At 41.3% G+C, this 18,094-nt stretch overlaps 1 protein-coding gene across 1 annotated transcript in view; it reads right to left on the bottom strand.

The window, feature by feature from the left end:
* Nucleotides 1–1,684: 1,684 nt before the first annotated feature.
* The window catches only part of BAG6 (BAG cochaperone 6), a gene marked incomplete in the record, with an annotated part of 23,802 nt that continues 7,392 nt past the window's right edge, over nucleotides 1,685–18,094 (bottom strand). The window contains 25 exon segments of the mRNA XM_072431672.1: nucleotides 1,685–2,200; nucleotides 2,361–2,507; nucleotides 2,586–2,693; nucleotides 2,781–2,930; nucleotides 3,222–3,278; nucleotides 3,467–3,613; nucleotides 3,866–3,990; nucleotides 5,822–5,924; nucleotides 6,015–6,068; nucleotides 6,506–6,675; nucleotides 6,915–7,200; nucleotides 7,782–8,092; nucleotides 9,280–9,352; nucleotides 9,907–10,070; nucleotides 10,440–10,535; nucleotides 10,996–11,040; nucleotides 11,152–11,410; nucleotides 12,264–12,458; nucleotides 12,850–12,976; nucleotides 13,071–13,201; nucleotides 13,384–13,458; nucleotides 15,738–15,794; nucleotides 16,135–16,197; nucleotides 17,280–17,473; nucleotides 17,555–17,672. Of these exon segments, the coding sequence (XP_072287773.1) occupies nucleotides 2,105–2,200; nucleotides 2,361–2,507; nucleotides 2,586–2,693; nucleotides 2,781–2,930; nucleotides 3,222–3,278; nucleotides 3,467–3,613; nucleotides 3,866–3,990; nucleotides 5,822–5,924; nucleotides 6,015–6,068; nucleotides 6,506–6,675; nucleotides 6,915–7,200; nucleotides 7,782–8,092; nucleotides 9,280–9,352; nucleotides 9,907–10,070; nucleotides 10,440–10,535; nucleotides 10,996–11,040; nucleotides 11,152–11,410; nucleotides 12,264–12,458; nucleotides 12,850–12,976; nucleotides 13,071–13,201; nucleotides 13,384–13,458; nucleotides 15,738–15,794; nucleotides 16,135–16,197; nucleotides 17,280–17,473; nucleotides 17,555–17,672 (3,351 nt within the window).

Here is an 18,094-nt window from a genome sequence, read left to right as displayed (position 1 = left end):
GTTATAGGGTGGGATGATGGCTGCAGGTAGTGTGAGATTTTTCCCACATCCAAACATGCAGTTAGGGTAATTGGCTACAGCCCCAATGGCTCTTTTAAAATAGGTTTGGAACACTGGCTAAGTGTGTGCCCAGTGTTACCGGTGTGTTCCGAATGAGAAGAATGCTAAGAACTTTGGGGGCATGCTGGCAGACGATCTTATTTAAACCTCAGGTACCAAGGGTGTACTGTATGTTGCAATGAGCACCAGTGTAGGGGGGATTCTAAACCCCATGTTAAGGTGATACCTTAGCAAAGCATGCATTGGCATTCACAAAGTTGTTATTCCTAGTCCTGATCCCCACCCTATATGGAGACCGTGCATGTTACCCCAGATCAGGTTTCCAGATGTTCCTTGAGCAATTTGTCTCTGAGAGTAATTAATTTTTAGGCCATCTGTAGGAGTGATATTCATCCCAATGGCCAGCAATGTTAGAGGCTTTCTTACCACTGAACAATGTACTGTGAGCTGTGGCTATATTAATTATAGAAATGTTCATCTTACACCATTAAATAAAATGGCAAAAACACATTAAATACACATAATCCTATGGGAAAATTAGAGCTAGGGCTCTTGCCATGGTGGAATCTTGGCACCACATTCCTTGGTGTGCATAATTTGGTAAATGTTGGGCATGCTATATATCTTTCACAGTCCTACCGTGTTTCCCCGATTTTAGGACATCCCCATTAAGTAAGCCACCCCCGATTTTTAAAAAAATAATTAAAATAAGACACATAGTATAAAGGGGGCTTCGTTCAGACCGAGTATAAAGATCAGATGACGACACTTTGGTGGGAAATTCATGGTAGTTTATTTATGGCACCACCAGGAGTATAGTATTCATAAAATGTGCTGCCCTCATTCATCCAACAGGAGTATTTATAACCATAAATAACGTTGTTTTTTTTTTTGTTCAAGACTACAGAATCAATAAGCTAGTAGTAAGAGCTTGGGCAGCATGGTGGTTCAGTGGTTAGCACTCTGACCTTTGCAGGGCTAGGTCCCAGGTTGGAATCCCAGCCAGAACACTATCTGCATGGAGTTTGCAGGTTCTCCCAATGTTTGCGTGGGTTTACTCTGGGTACTCAGGCTTCCCCCCCACAATCAAAAAACATGCAGTTGGTTATTTGGCTAACCCCCCCCCTCCCCCAAATTGTCCTTAGACTGGACATATGACTATGGTAGGGACATTAGATTGCGAGCCCCTTTAATAGACTGGTAATGACATGACTATGGGCGGTGCAATATGTCGGCGCTATATAACTACAGTATATTAAGCAGTAATGATGCATTTCCACCAGGAGCTCTGCAAAATCATGGACGACATCCGCTATAATAACTCTAGATAACTATACACAACTGTATGGTGCATTACAGTTTATATTGTGACTTGTTTTGCAAGCGTTGCCCTCTATCTTTTTCATAGTTTACTATAAACCATAAATATGCAGGCATGAAGGCACGCAAAATTTGCATACTAGTGTTTATCCCGGGACAGTATAATGCACCCCTCTAGCAATTTATAGTCACAGGAATGGTGGATTTCAGCCAAAGCAGTGCAGAGATTTAATTGTCACATTGGCAGGATGTGGGCAGAGCACTAGCCATATGTATGCAGGGTACAAGTATCCACACAATCAAGTGTTGTCTTAAAAAGACTTTATTTAAAGGGTATGGAATTTGTGAGGTGAGTTACAGAGGGACTGTGCGTTGCTTTAAAAAGAATAGTAGAGCAGCCATTACACACTGTAAAAGTCATCCCATAGCAGTAAGAAAAGTTCATTCTGATTCCAGGCCATTCTCAGCGTGTTGACATTATTTCCCCAACATCTGATGGACCTTCTGAGGTTTCTTAATGCAAATAGGGAGTTCCATATATAAAAGCTCAGAGTCTTGTAGCACAATGGATTTCATACACAGGTGGGGGTAGGGTGGGGGGGGGACACGGTGAACACATAGGAGTCTCTATACCCGGTAAAAGTCATGTAAGTCATATACAACATGAGGTACACGTCGGACATTTCTACAATGCACAGGGCAGGGGTCTTCCCAGCCTCCAGGTCTAAGGATCTCCCTTGAAAGCTCTCTGTGTGTTTGGGAATCTTTGAGGATTATAGGACTCATTGTCTTGAATAATCTTCTGGATATCCTGAGAGAGCTAAGGAGTAAAAAGAAAAATCTAATTACATCAAACCAATACAATGTTTGTATATTAGCAAGACTTCTCTATTGCTGGTGGGGGGAGTAGTTGACAAAGAATTTTAATGCTATGACCCCGTTGAGTGTTTCCTTCCTGTTCCAGAGACTCCTCCCCTTACCTGTTCTCTGTATCTGCCTTGTACCTCACTGTTGTCCAGTTCTCTTCTCAGACCCTCCATACTGGTTTCTGGTTTAGCTCCTGTGCACTTCACTGCCCGATTCACAGCTTCAGAGAGGGAGAGGTGAGGTCCTTCTCCTTGCATTGTCTGTAAGCAAGAGACAAGCAATGATGAATCACAATACAGCAAAAAGCACGTATATTGCACCAAGCAAAGCATACCTACCTTACGTCTCTTCGCAGGCATTCCACTCAAGTAGGCATCACTCAGCGGTGGCTGCTGCTTTAACTTCCTTTGGCTCTGAAGGTCTTGTCTAATAACGGGGACCCACTCCTAGAGAAACGAGGGAAAATGGTCACAGATGGTCATGTTCAAACACAGGATGGGTGGATATTTGGATAGGGAAGGCATGGCACTGACTGGTGGCACAGTTGCTGTCCATGGCTCTGACCCAGCCTCTTCTTGTTGGGGGAACTCTGAATCCGGGCATAGAGCTGGTGCTGTAGCCTGAGTGGGCAGGAAGAGAGCCTCTTCCACGGTGGTGGCAGGGACTGGAGAAGAAGCACCGGGCTGTGAGACAGAATTACAGGAAAGGGGTCAATGTGTAATATAATGGCATCAGTGATTAGCAGGAGAAAAAAAAAAAAAAAACAATGTAGGGTTATCTCTGCACACCCCAACAGTTCTCGCTCCGTTGAGAAAAATGTGATCCGAAAAAAATTTAAATCTCAGAAATTATTTGAACTTATATATTATAGACCATTGATATATTGGTTTTCTATTATCATTCTATGGCAGAATACAAAAACGGGATTGAATTATGTGTGAGCCTCAGGCACATTGAGAGGACTTTGGTTTTACCTGGGCCTCGGCTGGAGAGGTCTCCATTGGCTGATCTTGTGGGGGCACCTCTGTAACCTAGAGAAACCCAAACAGAATGAAAGTCATACAAGAATACCATCAACAAGATGTTCCTATAAATGCAAACTACCCAGAACTGTTCTTGTAGCCATAACCCTTAAATCCTGGGCTGTGTCTATGCAGGTTAGGTAGGTTCTCTTTAACCTCGGACATGTGGTATGTTAGCAGCAGTGCTCCAAACTCACTCGAGGAAGGTCTCCCACTCTGCGGACGTGTCTCTGCACTTCTCCTTCAGTCACTGGCATTTGACCAAGAAGAGCTTGCAATCGCAGGGACAAGACGGACGTCACCCAGGAAACTAATGTAGGGGAAACATCAGTGGAGAGTCTCCTCTGAAAGACAAGAGATAATTAATGGCAATCATAGGAGGAGTATCCATAGCAGAGATGTGCTAATTAGACAGCTTAAGCGAGCAATCAGACAAGTAAGCATGCTTATTGGAGAAGGGACATCACATGACCTATTCCTTTCTGCAATAAACCCTGATCAGATTTTTTTTTGTCTTTTCCACTAAATGATGAAAAAGTGTGAATAAAAAAAACATTGCGATAAACCAACACGTATATGTGTAGGAGGCCACTTACAATTCTCTCGTTGATGACAGATGTGAGAGCACGCTGGTCTCCTCGCAGACAATACAAATTAAGGGCAAGCCACTCAAACAGAGATTGGTTACACATCTCCAAAAGACGCTGCCCAAACGTGGCATCTACAAGACAATACAACACACGTTACTGGTTTGATAGACATCCGCTTTCAGAGCTGATCATTGGTACTCCGCTTTAACCACAATGAGCTTTTCAGGAATGTAGATAGGGGGCGCTAAAGATTATCTGAAAGCCTAATATGTATTGCATCTTACCAGCCCTGAGATGTGGTGGCTGCATCAGATTTTCTGCATGTACAAGATGCATTTTTCTCAGAAGAGCAGCCAGGGTAAGTCCACTTCTTTATAAGTACAATGGCTGTGTGCACCACACACACCACATATTAAGGACTGGTAAACTACATCATATTACATTGTGATTCTTGGGTTAAGATGTTTTAAAATTATACCTATAATAATTTTAAAATTTAAAAGTAAATATTAAACAGCTTGTGTGTGGACTAGTAGCAAAGTATAATGATTCTTAGCTACTGTAGCAAAATATAACATGCATAAAAAGTACACAATTTGCAGGGGCTCAAACATCACTCACAATTATCTAGCAGTTTCTAACATGGTGGCCATAACAAGTTCCATCAGTAAGCGAATCTGCTTGATGCACAGACAGATTGTCCAAACTGATGGAGGATTTATCTTCCATAATCGAGAGGAAAAAGATCAAATATGGTTGTCACCATCAGGTATCCTAATGTGCTTCAGAAATCAGGTGGCTAAAGGGTATAATTCAATGGGATATATATATAGCACAAACATATTACACAGCGATGCTTAATAAATAGGGGTTGCAAATGACAAATACAGACAGTGACACAGGAGGAGGAGAGAACCCTGCCCCAAAGAACTTACACTCTAGGAGGTGGGAAGTCTACACAATAGGGGGGTGATATAGAGTGGTGTGAAGCAGTGAGTTTTAAAGACAGAAAATGGGTAGGCGAGTTTGAAAGGATGGATATGAAGGGCTCTTCTAAAGGAGCAGAAAGTAGGAGGAAGCCGAAAAGGTTGAGGAAGACCATTCCAGAGAGTCGGGGCAGCTCTAGAAGTCTTGGAGCTGTGCATGTGATTTATGGGTTATGAGTGGGAAAGTCATTAGTAGGTCATTGGAGGAGCAAAGGGTTTTTTTTTTTCTATCAGGTCAGAATGGTTAAGTGGGACAAGAACTGTGGAGGGATTCGAAGGCAAAGCACAGGAGCTTGAATTTGATTCTCAGGTGAAATAGAAGCCAGTATAGAGAACTACAAAGAGTTGCAGCGGAAGAGGAATGGTGGGAAGGATGGATGAGTCTGGCTGCAGCATTCATAATAGATTGTGGGACAGGTAGGGGCAGATTTTGGGGATGTTGCGCAGGACCTGGAAATGTTTTTAATATGGGGGGTAAATGAGTGCGCAGAATCAAAGGTGACGCCAAGACAACGTGCATGAGGGGAGGGCCAAATAACTGTTATTAACCATTAGAAATAAGTCAGGGAGAGGGAAGAGATGAGTTCTATTTTATCCAGGTTGAGTTTCAGAAATCTGTGCGACATCCATGATGAAATGGCTGACAGGCAGCATGAAATCCAGGACTGAGGGAGACAGGTCAGGGGTGGACAGAAGATTTGAGTGTCATCAGCATACAGATGGTACTGTAAGCCAAAGGAGGAAACAAGACTATGTGTAGTTCGCTGTACAATGCATAGTAAGGGACAAGGACACAGAACTCCTTTTTGAACAAGGATTTTCTGTACATGCTAAAATGTTCGAGCCTGGGGGAAATTGATAAACTACATCCAAGGATTAGGTTTAAATACACTAAAGTGTCAGTGTACAACCATAATCTGCCCTGCCTTTCCCCGCAATACTCCGGATTGCATTTCTAATTTTGTGTGCCACTTACCTGCACAATGGAGGATGTGTGTTGTGATCCTATTAAACTGCTCCTGAAGAAATTCAAGATTTGTTCTTGTGATGTCGACATCTTCACGAACAGGGGCGGTGGCCTAGATTGAAAGGGATAAAATGATGAGGAATCAACAAGAGATTAACAAGAGGAGCAAGAAAACAACAAGCATGGGGTACCCATCACTTACAAAGCTCTCACGGATATATTCTTCCAATCCGTTCGTAAGATTCCGAGACGCCATCTGAAAGAAAGTGGTTTAAATGTCACTTGTCTTTTTCATCTTTAAAAGCTTAAAGGGTCTGTTTTGATGGGCTTTTGGCAACATCAGAAATGCGTCGGAGATCATCCACCGAAAGGCGCATTTGACATTTCTATTAACATGTATGGGGTTGCAAAACTTATCTGATGCAACTGGAAACTGTAAAGTTTAAAGCCTAATCTACAGTTCATGTAAAAAGAAATTGATGAATAAACAAGGTGCAAAATTTTGGTAACCAACAAATATATAAAAGAGAAGCAGAGCTGCAAACATTTCTGCATCAGCTGTAATATGTTCCCTAATAAGGCTAGAACAACCTGCAGCCCTGGTGAGAGGCTCATTCTGCTTGGAATATACTTCCATAACATGTGTATTTCATGCATTATTGCCTAGAGTGAGCGCAGACCTGGATATTATACCTGGATATTCTGTGGCGTGGGGTCAGCCTGATGTAGGTATTCCTGCAAGAAGAAGGATCGCAGCTGAGGTTGCAGGTTTTGCAGCGGCTGGGACTGACCATGTAAAAGCATCACCATATCAACCAGTGAGAAGTGATGACAGATGAGGGATAGGAGATCTCCAAAGAACCCTCGAAGAACAGAAAAGCAGGATTAATGCTAGAAGTACGCCATTATTCAGAAAACATTGCAACTGAGTTTTTTTTTTTTTTTTTCAAATCATCTGGGTGGGTCTGTATCCAATGACAACTCAATCTTTAAGTAGAGACATTCATTGTTCTATTCATGTAGGCGAATCTGGGACTGATGAAATGCTTAAAAATACTTTTCCCTAGAGTATATTTTGCTCCATGATCCTTAAAATACTGACCTCCAGGCCCCTCTGTGTCTGGTTGGAATACGTTGGGGGAACCACTGAGGCGCTCAATAAAGGCTGCAATGCTCTCCGTCCCGCTCTGATCTGCTGCACTGAGTGAGCCCAGCATAGAGGACAAAACACCCTGCACCACACTGGTGAAGAACTCCGGTGGAAGGGATTCCCCGGCAGCTGCCTGTGGTTGTGCCGAGGCAGTTGGTGGGGAAGGTGAAGGCGCAGATGCAGAAGGCTGTGAAGATGTCTGAGGTGCAGTGACAGACACATTAATATTTTGTGGTGACTGTAAAGAAAAATAGAAAAAACATAAAACTATGTGGGGGAAAAAAAGCCATTAAAGAAATATAACAAAACTTTTGGCAGATGAAGGCTCAGCCCTCAAATAACACTTCCTAATTGAATAGTCTAAAGAAACCTTTTCTCTGGTCTATCAGCATATAAGATGTATAGATATTACAAAACCCAAAAACTATTATATATGGTGGTTTTTGAAAGAAAGTGTCTGTACCAGGGTGGCCATTCCTTTTCAAGATTTACCCCATTCATCCTATAAATCTAGGGTGAAATGGGCTGAATGATACGGAGTGTCATTTATTCTAGAAGACAAGCATTACTGGATCAGTGACCTGGTGAGTCTGCGGGGGACAAGTAACCGTAATTCTTTATCCAAACTAGAATGGCGTCCAAATGTCTGCTTTAGTTACACTGCTTCTAAAGGATTGTGACAAAATGCCAACTCCTACAGAGGTTGGGCTCTACAGTCTGATGCGAATGTTCATGAAAAGGTTTCTTGTAATAGAGCCCATGTACAGTCACTTTATCCAGGTAAGAAAGCTGTACAAAGAAATGTAAAAATACTATTACCTGCAGGAGATCGTTCATTCCCTGCATGAATGCCGGCATTCCAGAAGCTCCAGGCATTCCGGGAAATCCTGGGAATACGGGCATTCCCACAGCTATATTAGCCACACCAGAGCTTGCAGTGCCCAGTAAGGAGCCCAGGATTTGGGAGAGCTGCTGTTCCAGACCAGGAGGCAGTTGTGAGGATGGAGGAGGGGGGTCAGGAGGAGTGTTTGTAATGCTGGAGGAAGCTGTGGTAGTGGTGAATGTTGTGCTGGAAGTGGTGGAAGCAGACAAATTTGATGAAGATGTGCTGGTTGTGCCACCATTCTGAGCTATAGAAGTTGGAAGAAAGCCAGGTGTGAGTATTACAATAGCCAAGAATTTGACACTTAAGACGACAATGTTCAAAAGGAGGGAGGGGAAAAAAAAAAAAAAAGCCCAAAAAAATGCAACTAACTGCAAACTTCTTTTTGCTTCCTTTTAGCCTATTTACCCCCCCTGGCATTCTAATTCAGTCCGTATAGTCGTGTAAAAAGCGTCAAATTACATTTATTTTACATTGTAGGCCTATAATTCTTAGGCATAACTCATTGAAATATGTCAAAATTTATTGAATTTAAATATTAAACGCTAATTAAAAACAAAAAACTTAAATACAGAAACCTCTAATATAACTGTACAGTAGCATGTATAATATATAAATTATAAAGATTTTTGAATTGACTCAAAGCTATTTTGTATTGAATGCAATACAAAATTTGAATTTCCCGCCCGAAACCCCAGAGATCGTCTTTGCATTCGCCGGCTGAAGATCGAAGACGTCTCCCGAGGACCTGCAGGACGTTGGGGAACGCCAACAGAACAAGGTAAGTGGTTTTTTTTTTTTTTTTTTTTTTTTTTTTTTAGCCACCCCAAGAGTGATTCGGGATTACTGCTAGGAGAGTTAATATCCTATCAGGAGTGTTTGCTTCCATTTACCAAGCGCAAAGAATATTTGTCGGTCCTGCTAGAAATCAAAAGCTGGTCTGTGTGCCCTCTAGAATTAGAGCCCAACAAAACTCCTCCTTCATATTACAGATATGAGCTTTGCAGCCCTTACTTCCTGTCATAAGGTGACAATGTTGCTCCTCCATACACACAAGGTGTAAGTGTTGCCACCCTAAGACAAAGTGTTACGGTAGGATCAACGTAAAATCTAAAGACTTTTGAAATCCGTTTTCTTCTCTGTACAATCTACAAAGTTCATTTTTGAAAAAAAAAAAAAATCCCATTTTAAACAGCTGTCACCAGAACTATTGTCCCCTTACTTCTTTCTCCAAGGACACCTATAGCAAGAGTTACCTTAAGTTTGTCTTTGCTTACAATCACCACGACAAGAGTGAAATCACCTTAGCCAACAGGCCGCAATAAAAATGTAAAAAGGGGTCTAAAACCCAAGGAGTGTGAGATAGACAAAACGTGTTGGGCGAAGGCAACCAGAAAACAGGACAGAGAGAATGCTGCTACACTAATCACTCACCTACAAGGACCGGATGCATGAGGAGTTGGCCCACTAGGCCACTAATCATCTGCGTTAGAGAGCCTGGAGCAGCCTAGTAGACAAACAAAGTACATTATTAAGAGAAGAGCACTGCAAATATGGAGGTTGAATATATAACATGTAACACAATGCTGCTAGAGCAAGGATCTAGCTTAATGCACGCTCTACCGGTCCTAACTCACGTAGTAATAGAGAGACACAGACAATATATACACACACACACACACACACGTGTATTTTGCACTAAATCATTCCAGGGGGTTTAAAATGAGCCTAAGTTTTTCTTGCTGACATATTGTGTTTTCTTCAATGAGGATTCCAGTAGTAGCTCAACCATAACACACTATAGTGTTTCACCCTAGGAAGTGAAGTGTGGCATGATCACCAGGTCACAATATTAATCCAAAAAAAAAAAAAAACTGATGCAATCTTTCGGTTTTTAAAAACCCAACTGTAGTTGGCTGTGATATACTGCACTTTTTATTAGTAAATTTAGATACACTAACACTGCTCATATGTTTGTAATATAACTGTATCTGCAGTTTAAGTATCAAAAATATAAAAATGACCACAACCAACCATGCAAGGTAATGTGCTTTCACTTACTGCTGTTCCAGGTGCTGCCCCAGGAGTAGTCCCTGGCCCAGTGGGGGGGGTGGTGGTGGTGGTGGATGTGGTTCCAGTTCCAGTCTGAGGTGGGTGAGGAGGAGGGGCACCTGGTCTTGTGAAGACAAAGCGAGGAGAAGCCTGAGCACCAGGTATTTGCTGCCCTGTAAACAAATTGAGGATTAAATGTGTAAAGTTCAGGAAAAAGATTTGACTACATACGAAGAATAGAATTGTATTAAGTCTATTTCTGCAACAAGATCTTAAAGCTGTCGAATCTCCATGGCATTACTTAAAAATACAGGTTCAAAGGATAAATCTAGTTTAAGAGACTAAGGAAAAAAAAATAAATAAAAAAGTAAGTAATGGGCATTTGTAAGAACATGAATCCTAATACTGCTGAACTGGTATTTAGCTGTATGTTCCCTGCAGATCAAAGTATGTCAGTCAAGTGATAGGATGTAAGACCCCCCCACCCCCCAATATAGGCTTGAGCTCAGGGCTTGGAACATGCACGGCTGCCTTGTACCCACCTGAAGCAGCAGCCATGGCTTGCTGGGTGATTTGATGTGAAATGGCCTGCATGAATTCTGGAGGTAATGCAGGCATGTGTATATGAGCGGGACCACCTATAACACAACACCAATCAATAGTACAGTTCATTCAGTATGAAAGACAAAGGAAGGTTAGGAGCTTGTTAAAATAATGCATAATTGGGATACTCATCAGTCTCTGCTCTTTTTTTAACACTATGTGCTGACGAGAAAGAAACTTTGATACCGGATTAATTTTGGTTTCCATAATAGTTACTGCCACACACTGTAACGCAGTTAACAAGTTTGCCCCTTAAGGCTGTTTAAATGCTGAAACATGGTTAGAAATAGATTTTACAACAAATTAATGCAATAAAGACCTAATGTTTTGCTTATTCACTGCACAATCAAAAAGCTAAAAAGATACAGAAATTAAACAAGGCGTTTGACCTGCCTGCACTACACAGCATGATCATCAGAATGGCCGAGCAGAAACAATATGTAGGAAGGAAAAAATAAATAAATAAAATAAACTCCAAAGTATAACATGCCTTACCTGCTGAGGTCTGAGGAATATTTGCAGACCCCCCAGATCCTGATTCTGAAAAAAAAAAAAAAAACAAATACATAAAATACACACAGTTAAAGTACGAAGGAAGGTACAGTGAGAGCTGGGGGTAGCTCACCAAAATACAAAGTTCTAGCAACTCACCTTGTATATTCATCATCATCATGACTGGTTCCACAGTTTGGTGTGTGATGCGTATTACACGTGGGTGTGGGGGAACAGCAGAGGTTGGAGGAGCCTGGGGTGGAGTGGTGTCTGCAGTGGGAGCACCCTGGGTGTCATTAGCTCCACGTGCTGTGTCTGAGGTACCGTTAGCAGTGGTTGAGGGTGCCGTTCCTTCACTACTTGTCTGTCCAGCATGTGCTCCATTGCCAGTCATTGTTACTGTAGTGCCAACATTAATCTGAGGGGAAGACATCAATAAATACAACAAAAAATGACCGGCTTGAGCTATTTATGTGTACCACCACTAAAGAAGGTGCATAGGTGACACTTACACTATGGCTTTGTTGTACACACCAGTGCACTGTGACAACACATGGAAAATATCAGTGACAAAACATGTGCACACTATTTGCCTTCACAGAAGCCATGTGTTGAAGTACACCAAAACACGTGTACAAAAAAAAAACAAAAAAGCTGCAGATGGGATTTTAAACAAAGAGTGCAAGATATTAACCTCCCCATCCGTAAGCCTAAATGCGAGTCGGGGTGGGGGTAAAAGTAAAAAAAAGTAGTAACCCTGAGCCACACGCAGGGTAGTTAAAAAGTAAAAAATTGAGGCTTACCTGGTCCCATCTGCGTATTGTCACGCTCTGGCCGCGTCCTCTTCCTCGATCTGTCCCCCGGCGAGAGCGCTGACGTTCCCCAGGAGGTCCCAGTGACGTTGTTGCATACAGCCGTCGCTAGGGGCGCAGCGGGAATTTTAAATTATTTTGTATTGCATTCAATACAAAATACTGTATTGATTGCAATACATTGACTTTACATGTCTAAAAGCAGTACATTGTCTTTCATGAAAATTTAATTTACAGTATAATATAATAGTACGAGTATAACAACGTTTAAAACACAAAATCATGTAATAAATTTTTTTTTAAAAAAGTATTTATTATTTTGGGTTTCAAACTTTATTATACTTTAAAATACATTTTCATGAAAGACAATGTACTGCTTTTAGACATTAATCCAGACAGAAATGAAATACCTAGGTGGTTAATAAAGATAAAAATGGGGAAGGTAACCTATCAGCTCACCTGTATAGGGATGGCAGCCTGTTGAAGCATCATAGGCCCTGTGTAGTGAGACATGGGTCGGACTACATGCATGTGACGAGGTGCTGCCGTGGTCAGATTACACCGCAGATCAGAAACCGCAACCAAAGCATTCCCTAGCAGCCGAAGACACTCCCCCACAAGATTTATAATTCGCTGTGCCTGTTCTCGCTCCTCCTACAGAAGAAATATATAGAGTAAAAACAAAAAACAAGGTAATGTGACAGCATCTTACAAGACAGACAAAGAAGGATATAGCTGCAGACAAATGTACCCTGATCAGTACACAGATAGCAGAAATATAAAAGGAACAAAAAGGAGTGTAACCAGTGGAAGAAATTCCATAACTAAAGTAAACACAGACAAGCAGGATTTATTTCTTAAAAAAAATAAATAAATAAACACACACACACACACACGACAATTTTGTTTGAAATGATAGCGGGTGCTTAAGCCAGAAGAACCAGGAAAGAACATAATAAAACTGTACCAGCAATAGCTCTGCTATTTATACCAAACTTTATAAAAGGCCTCTAGGATCCAAAAGACAGAAGGAAGACGCACTTACATTCTCATAGGTTCCATTGGTAGCATTGCTGATGATTTCTCGGTAGCGTTCCATGAAAGGAGCCAGACGTTCTTCCACCCGGCATAAAGACTGAAGCACCTCAACAAACTCAGATGGGGTTGGATGACTGCAGACAATATGACCAAAAAACACAAAGAACAATGAACAATAGAAGTTTAAAATAAAACCCCATGATTACAAACAGAAGGTAATTTTGTTACCTTGTCGGGGTGGTACTAGCTTGTCCCTCTGAGCTTGGTGTACTTTGGGAAGGCATTTCACGATTAGCAGGTTCACCTTCTGATCCAGACGTTTCCATGGGTTCTGCAGTATGATCATTATTAGGCTGTTGCTGCACAACACAAAAGAATAGAAAATGCATCAGTGTCCTTCTCACCCACAACTACCTGTTTACACGGCACAGAAGAGTAGTGACAGCAGTGTTATCTCGTCCTCACACAACATAGGTACAGTCCACAGGTATAGTCATCTCCAACACATCACAGACAGTACAGCCATCTGTTAAACACTCACCTCCAAGCGATTCAATATAGACTGAATATCTTGCAATATGTGCTGTGCCAGAACCAGACGCACGCGAGGCTCACTCTGTATAGGGAGTAGTAGGAAGGAACAAAGACATGGGTGTGAAGGATATAGAAGGATAAAATAAATAAAAAGATTTAAAGTTGCAATGGTAAAAGCATATTGAAGACCAACAGAAGAAAGTTGGCAAGGAGCACCAAAAGCAACAAGAAAAAGGTGGACAGAAACAAAACAGAGACAAAGAAAGCATTAGATGGTTTCAGCATTGGATAAAATCAGCCCTTTATATTCCAGATAACCAATCCAGTCCAAAAGGATACATATGTGTAACAAGGCACCATAACAAGAATATGGGGCCCTTGGCTATTCACCATTTTAAAAACTGGCATTCTAATGCTGCGAACCCAAATCATATAGTGTTTTTTTTGTAGAATCAAGACAGCTTCTGTCCCCTCAGCACGATGCAGAAATACTATGTGGAAGCACTGGTCTCCCCAATCAGTGAAACGTTCTGTACAAATAGAGCTTTAGGTCTGGCTCAGCATTGAAGGTGTTGCTTCTACATAGAAGGCAATGGTCCCACAGAATACTTGCAGGGCACAGGAAATAAGGACATTGCAACTTTCTAAAGAAAAAAACGTGATGGCTCAATTTAAATGACACCTCAGTGAATAAAGGAAGTACACCTCTTGGTTGTACCTAATATCAGTCTTTATAACAAATGCCTGAAATGAGGATTACCCTGCGTGTGCGGGATCACTAAGGTCAAGGAAAGATGTTGTTAAACAATGGAAGGGAGAAAGTGACCTTACAGCAGTATCACCAGAATGTTATTTACTGAAAACCCTAACAGCAAGCAGGACAGCTACATGTAGCCTGCATGTCTAAAATGTGCCAAAAGGTGTGGTGAAGTCACAATGATATGTGCACAAACTTTACATAACATATACATTTTGCAACATTCAGCTAATATCAAAGATATCATTTTTAAATTGAGTTTAGTCACAAAAAAATTCTGTTATCTCCCTCCAGCTGATTTACCCCCCTCCCATCACTAACCATGCATCTGTACGAAGGCAGCCATCTTGGTAAAGGCATGGCTTTGCTTTATGTCAGAGCCACCAGAGGACAAGGAAGCAGCACAGTAGTGACACCACAAAGTCTAACATTTAGGCATTGTCTACATTGGTTCTGAGTAAGCTTTAGACTGCAAAGTATGAAAAATGCAACATTTTTCAGGTCTGCTCAAATTTCAGAGAACAAAGGGCAACACATGGCATTGCAGCAGTACACAATTAATACTATTGATGCAAAATTAAAAAGCAACTGATGATACTGCACAGGTGCTTTCAGTAGAAAGCTGTGAAAGTGGAGGTTGGGCTATGATCTTGTAGGACTAAGAAACATCAGTGCCTTAGATCTCATACTGCAGACATACAGCTAGGAGTCTGTAGGTATAGGAGTGCCAAGGCTCACACAGCATAAGTGTCCTGCTATTCTCAGGACGGCGGATTACTCCTTAGGTACAAATAACATTCCTAGATATTCCCCATATCATAGCAAATCTTCACTTTAGTTGAATTACCCAAGCTTGTAACAGGCTTACTTTATGTTTATGAGCTACAGGCTTGTCTTTAGGCTACGTATACACGTGCAATAATTGTTGTTAAAAAAATGAACAATTAACGACTGATCAACAATTAGTTTGAACGATCGTATTGTGCACAATTGTGTACATGCTGAAACGATATAATCGTTCAAATATAATCCATCAATAACGTACACCCACTAGATACGATTGTATGAACGATACAGGAAGTGACATGTACAGGAGAAAGTATCAGAACAATCCATAAACACTGAGCGACTGTACACAATAGATGGCGAACAATCGTCGGCCAGTCAGATGCGCCAGGACGATCGTATGTTAGTTTCCAGCAATATTCCTTGTTCATCTGCGTTGTTGGCCAGTCGTTATGTACTTTGTTAATTATCGGACGGTCGGTTGCTAGTCGTTCGTTTCCAACGATAATTATTGCATGTGTCTACATTGCCTTAGGCATTAGCTTAGTCTTTAATTCCTTCCACAAGCTCCTAAATATTTTTTTTTAGCATACTTGGCTAAAAATGTCAAATCTAAAGCAGAATATTGAAATATATTTTTCACCATAAACATTTGCCATTATATATTCTCAGAATAAAATGTTTTAGCTATGAAAAGAATTGTAACTTTTTCCTCTTATTGAAATTGTGTCACTTTCGAGAATTTGACAAACAGAGGAGCAACTGATCAACCATAATACATGTCATAGGACAAGAGGCAGAATCTCCACGTCTCGTACCTGGATGGGGAGCTGCTGGTCCAAGTTTATATGGACATCAAGAGAGGAGCCATCACTCTAAGCAGAGAAGGTACGAAGGAAGAAGAGAGCCAGAGGGGATCAGGCAGGAAGATAAGGGGTAGGATGTAATCAGGAGCAAACAAGAATTCAGAAAGGATGTAGAGACAGCAAGAAGAGACAGAGAAAGACAGGAAAGAGGAACAGGACAGGTGGAGAAGAGAAGAGGAGGACAACAGTAAACAGCATAAATCAGAGAATTGTTCTGAACATATTAGATTTCCTATTCTACATGTAAACAACCCATCCAGGAAAGGGTTATACATGCAAACACCACAGGAGAGGTCACATTGCGTACAGGGACAGGGGATATACAAGAAGCCTATAGATAATTACTTACCCCACTGACTGTGGAAACACGCGGAGTTCTGCCAGCTTCACCAAGACCTGACATGACATGCTGCTGGAAGAAGATAGAATGAGTTTAATGCAGTGTGCTATGAATGCTTAGGACTTACTAACAACAAAATAGTTAAGAACCCTTAACTAAAAGATACCCTTAATAAAGGGTATCTAACTGGTAAACAAATTAGCACGGGTCACTTCACTCTCAAAACAATGTATGGACCCATGGTATAGGCAGCTGAAGAAATATGTAGCTTCAGGAAAAGTTAGGCTTGATTAGACCATTTCACATGTAGAAGGTATTTTGATCTAAGTTATCAAAAGACTAAATGGTATCAATCAAGTTGGAGTACCTGGGTACTTCAAAGAGCACCAAGTACAGCCTAAAGGATAATGGATATGCATTTAACACAGGTTGTGGGCAAAGGGCAGAGCAACAGCTGCTGGAAATTACCAGGATCAAATTTAATAGGGTTCTATGGAAAGGAATAGTGGCCGGAGAGGTACGTAAACAGGAAAACTGTACTTTGTTTGAAAGTTATCACAAGCTATTGCTTACTTGAAATATTCTTTGTACTATTTTTTTTTTTTTTACGATTTTGATGCTCGTTGCTAAGAAACAAAAACTGCACTTTAGAGTGAAATGCATGGGCTGCCTTCCTCTGGACTCTGCGGTACCTAGTAGGTTTGTTATTACAGACCGTACAGTAAAAGCCTTAGGCTACGTACACACGTCAGATGATTCTTGCCCAAATATCATCTCAGGGCTGAAATTGAAGAATCTGGCTGTGTACAGCGCTTGTCATTCATGGATCCGTCCTGGTGGACGAATGATCCTAATCAAAGTGAAGGGGAGAGAGCACAGCTTGCTAGTTCTTCCGCCTTCTCTCTCTCCATAGAGAATGGTGCTGTGTGTACAGTGCTCTTTCATGCATTGTTCAGTCTTTTGTTATTGAACATGTGTACGCAGATTTAGATGGGAAAAAAAGAGCATGCATGAAACTCAAAAAAAGTTTTTATATTGCATAAATTTTTCAAGCACCAACTACTTAACAGTAAAATCTGAAAGGAATGCAAATATGAAGTCATATAAAGAGTAAGGGTCATATTACACTAGTAAAGTTTAATAGATTTACTCACTGGAAGATTGAAGGCTCCCACCATCACGTAGCTGTTTCCATTTCTCTCAGGACCACCTGGTCCTGGTCCTGATCCACCTGCACCGCCACTGCTAGAGCTGGAAGATGTGCTGGATGATGAAGAAGCTCCCCCAGTAGTGGTCTGTGTTTGAGGAGGTGCACGTTCCACCAAGTGAATGACCTTCCCATCCACATCTAAGAAGCAAAGATGGTTATTGGTAAACGAGTGCTTACTATTCAAAGCATCTTGTGCAGTAGATAAATCCATGTACTCACTGTAATCCTTCAGCTTTTTATCTTCCTGCAGCACTCTACCCTGATATATGAGTCGCTGCTTCTCTGATGGAATGCCAACTGAGGAAGATATGTGATCCTTAAAGTCCTTCACTGTTATCTGCAGCAAAAGAAACAAGCTCAGATAGATATCCAAAACAAATCAGAACATGAATATTATTTTTAAATGTAAAACTGGTACATTTAAAAATACTTAGTATTTTAAATTTCCCGCCTGGTCTTCTGCTCGCCTGGCCTTGTGTCCCCAATATTCACACACCGGGGACGCAGATGCTGATAGCTGGGCTGTGCACAAGTAGCGCTACGCAGGAAGCCAGGACACCTAGTGCACTTACAAGAGTTAGACTTAAGGTTGTGATAGTAAATGTACTGATGGGGAAAATGTATTATATCTATTCTATTGATTTGGGTAAATTATATGCTTAAGGATGACTGGTTCCCTTATTAGAGTGGTTTGAGGGGACGCTAGTACTACCAGCATCTGTTCTAGATATTCTTGGAATTTGTGTTTGTGATGGGGCT

Source organism: Pyxicephalus adspersus, chromosome Z, assembly GCF_032062135.1.
Source record: "Pyxicephalus adspersus chromosome Z, UCB_Pads_2.0, whole genome shotgun sequence".
Classification (NCBI taxonomy): Eukaryota; Metazoa; Chordata; class Amphibia; order Anura; family Pyxicephalidae; genus Pyxicephalus; species Pyxicephalus adspersus.
Note: the sequence above shows the minus strand (reverse complement) of the source record. Positions and strands in the feature narration are given on the sequence as shown.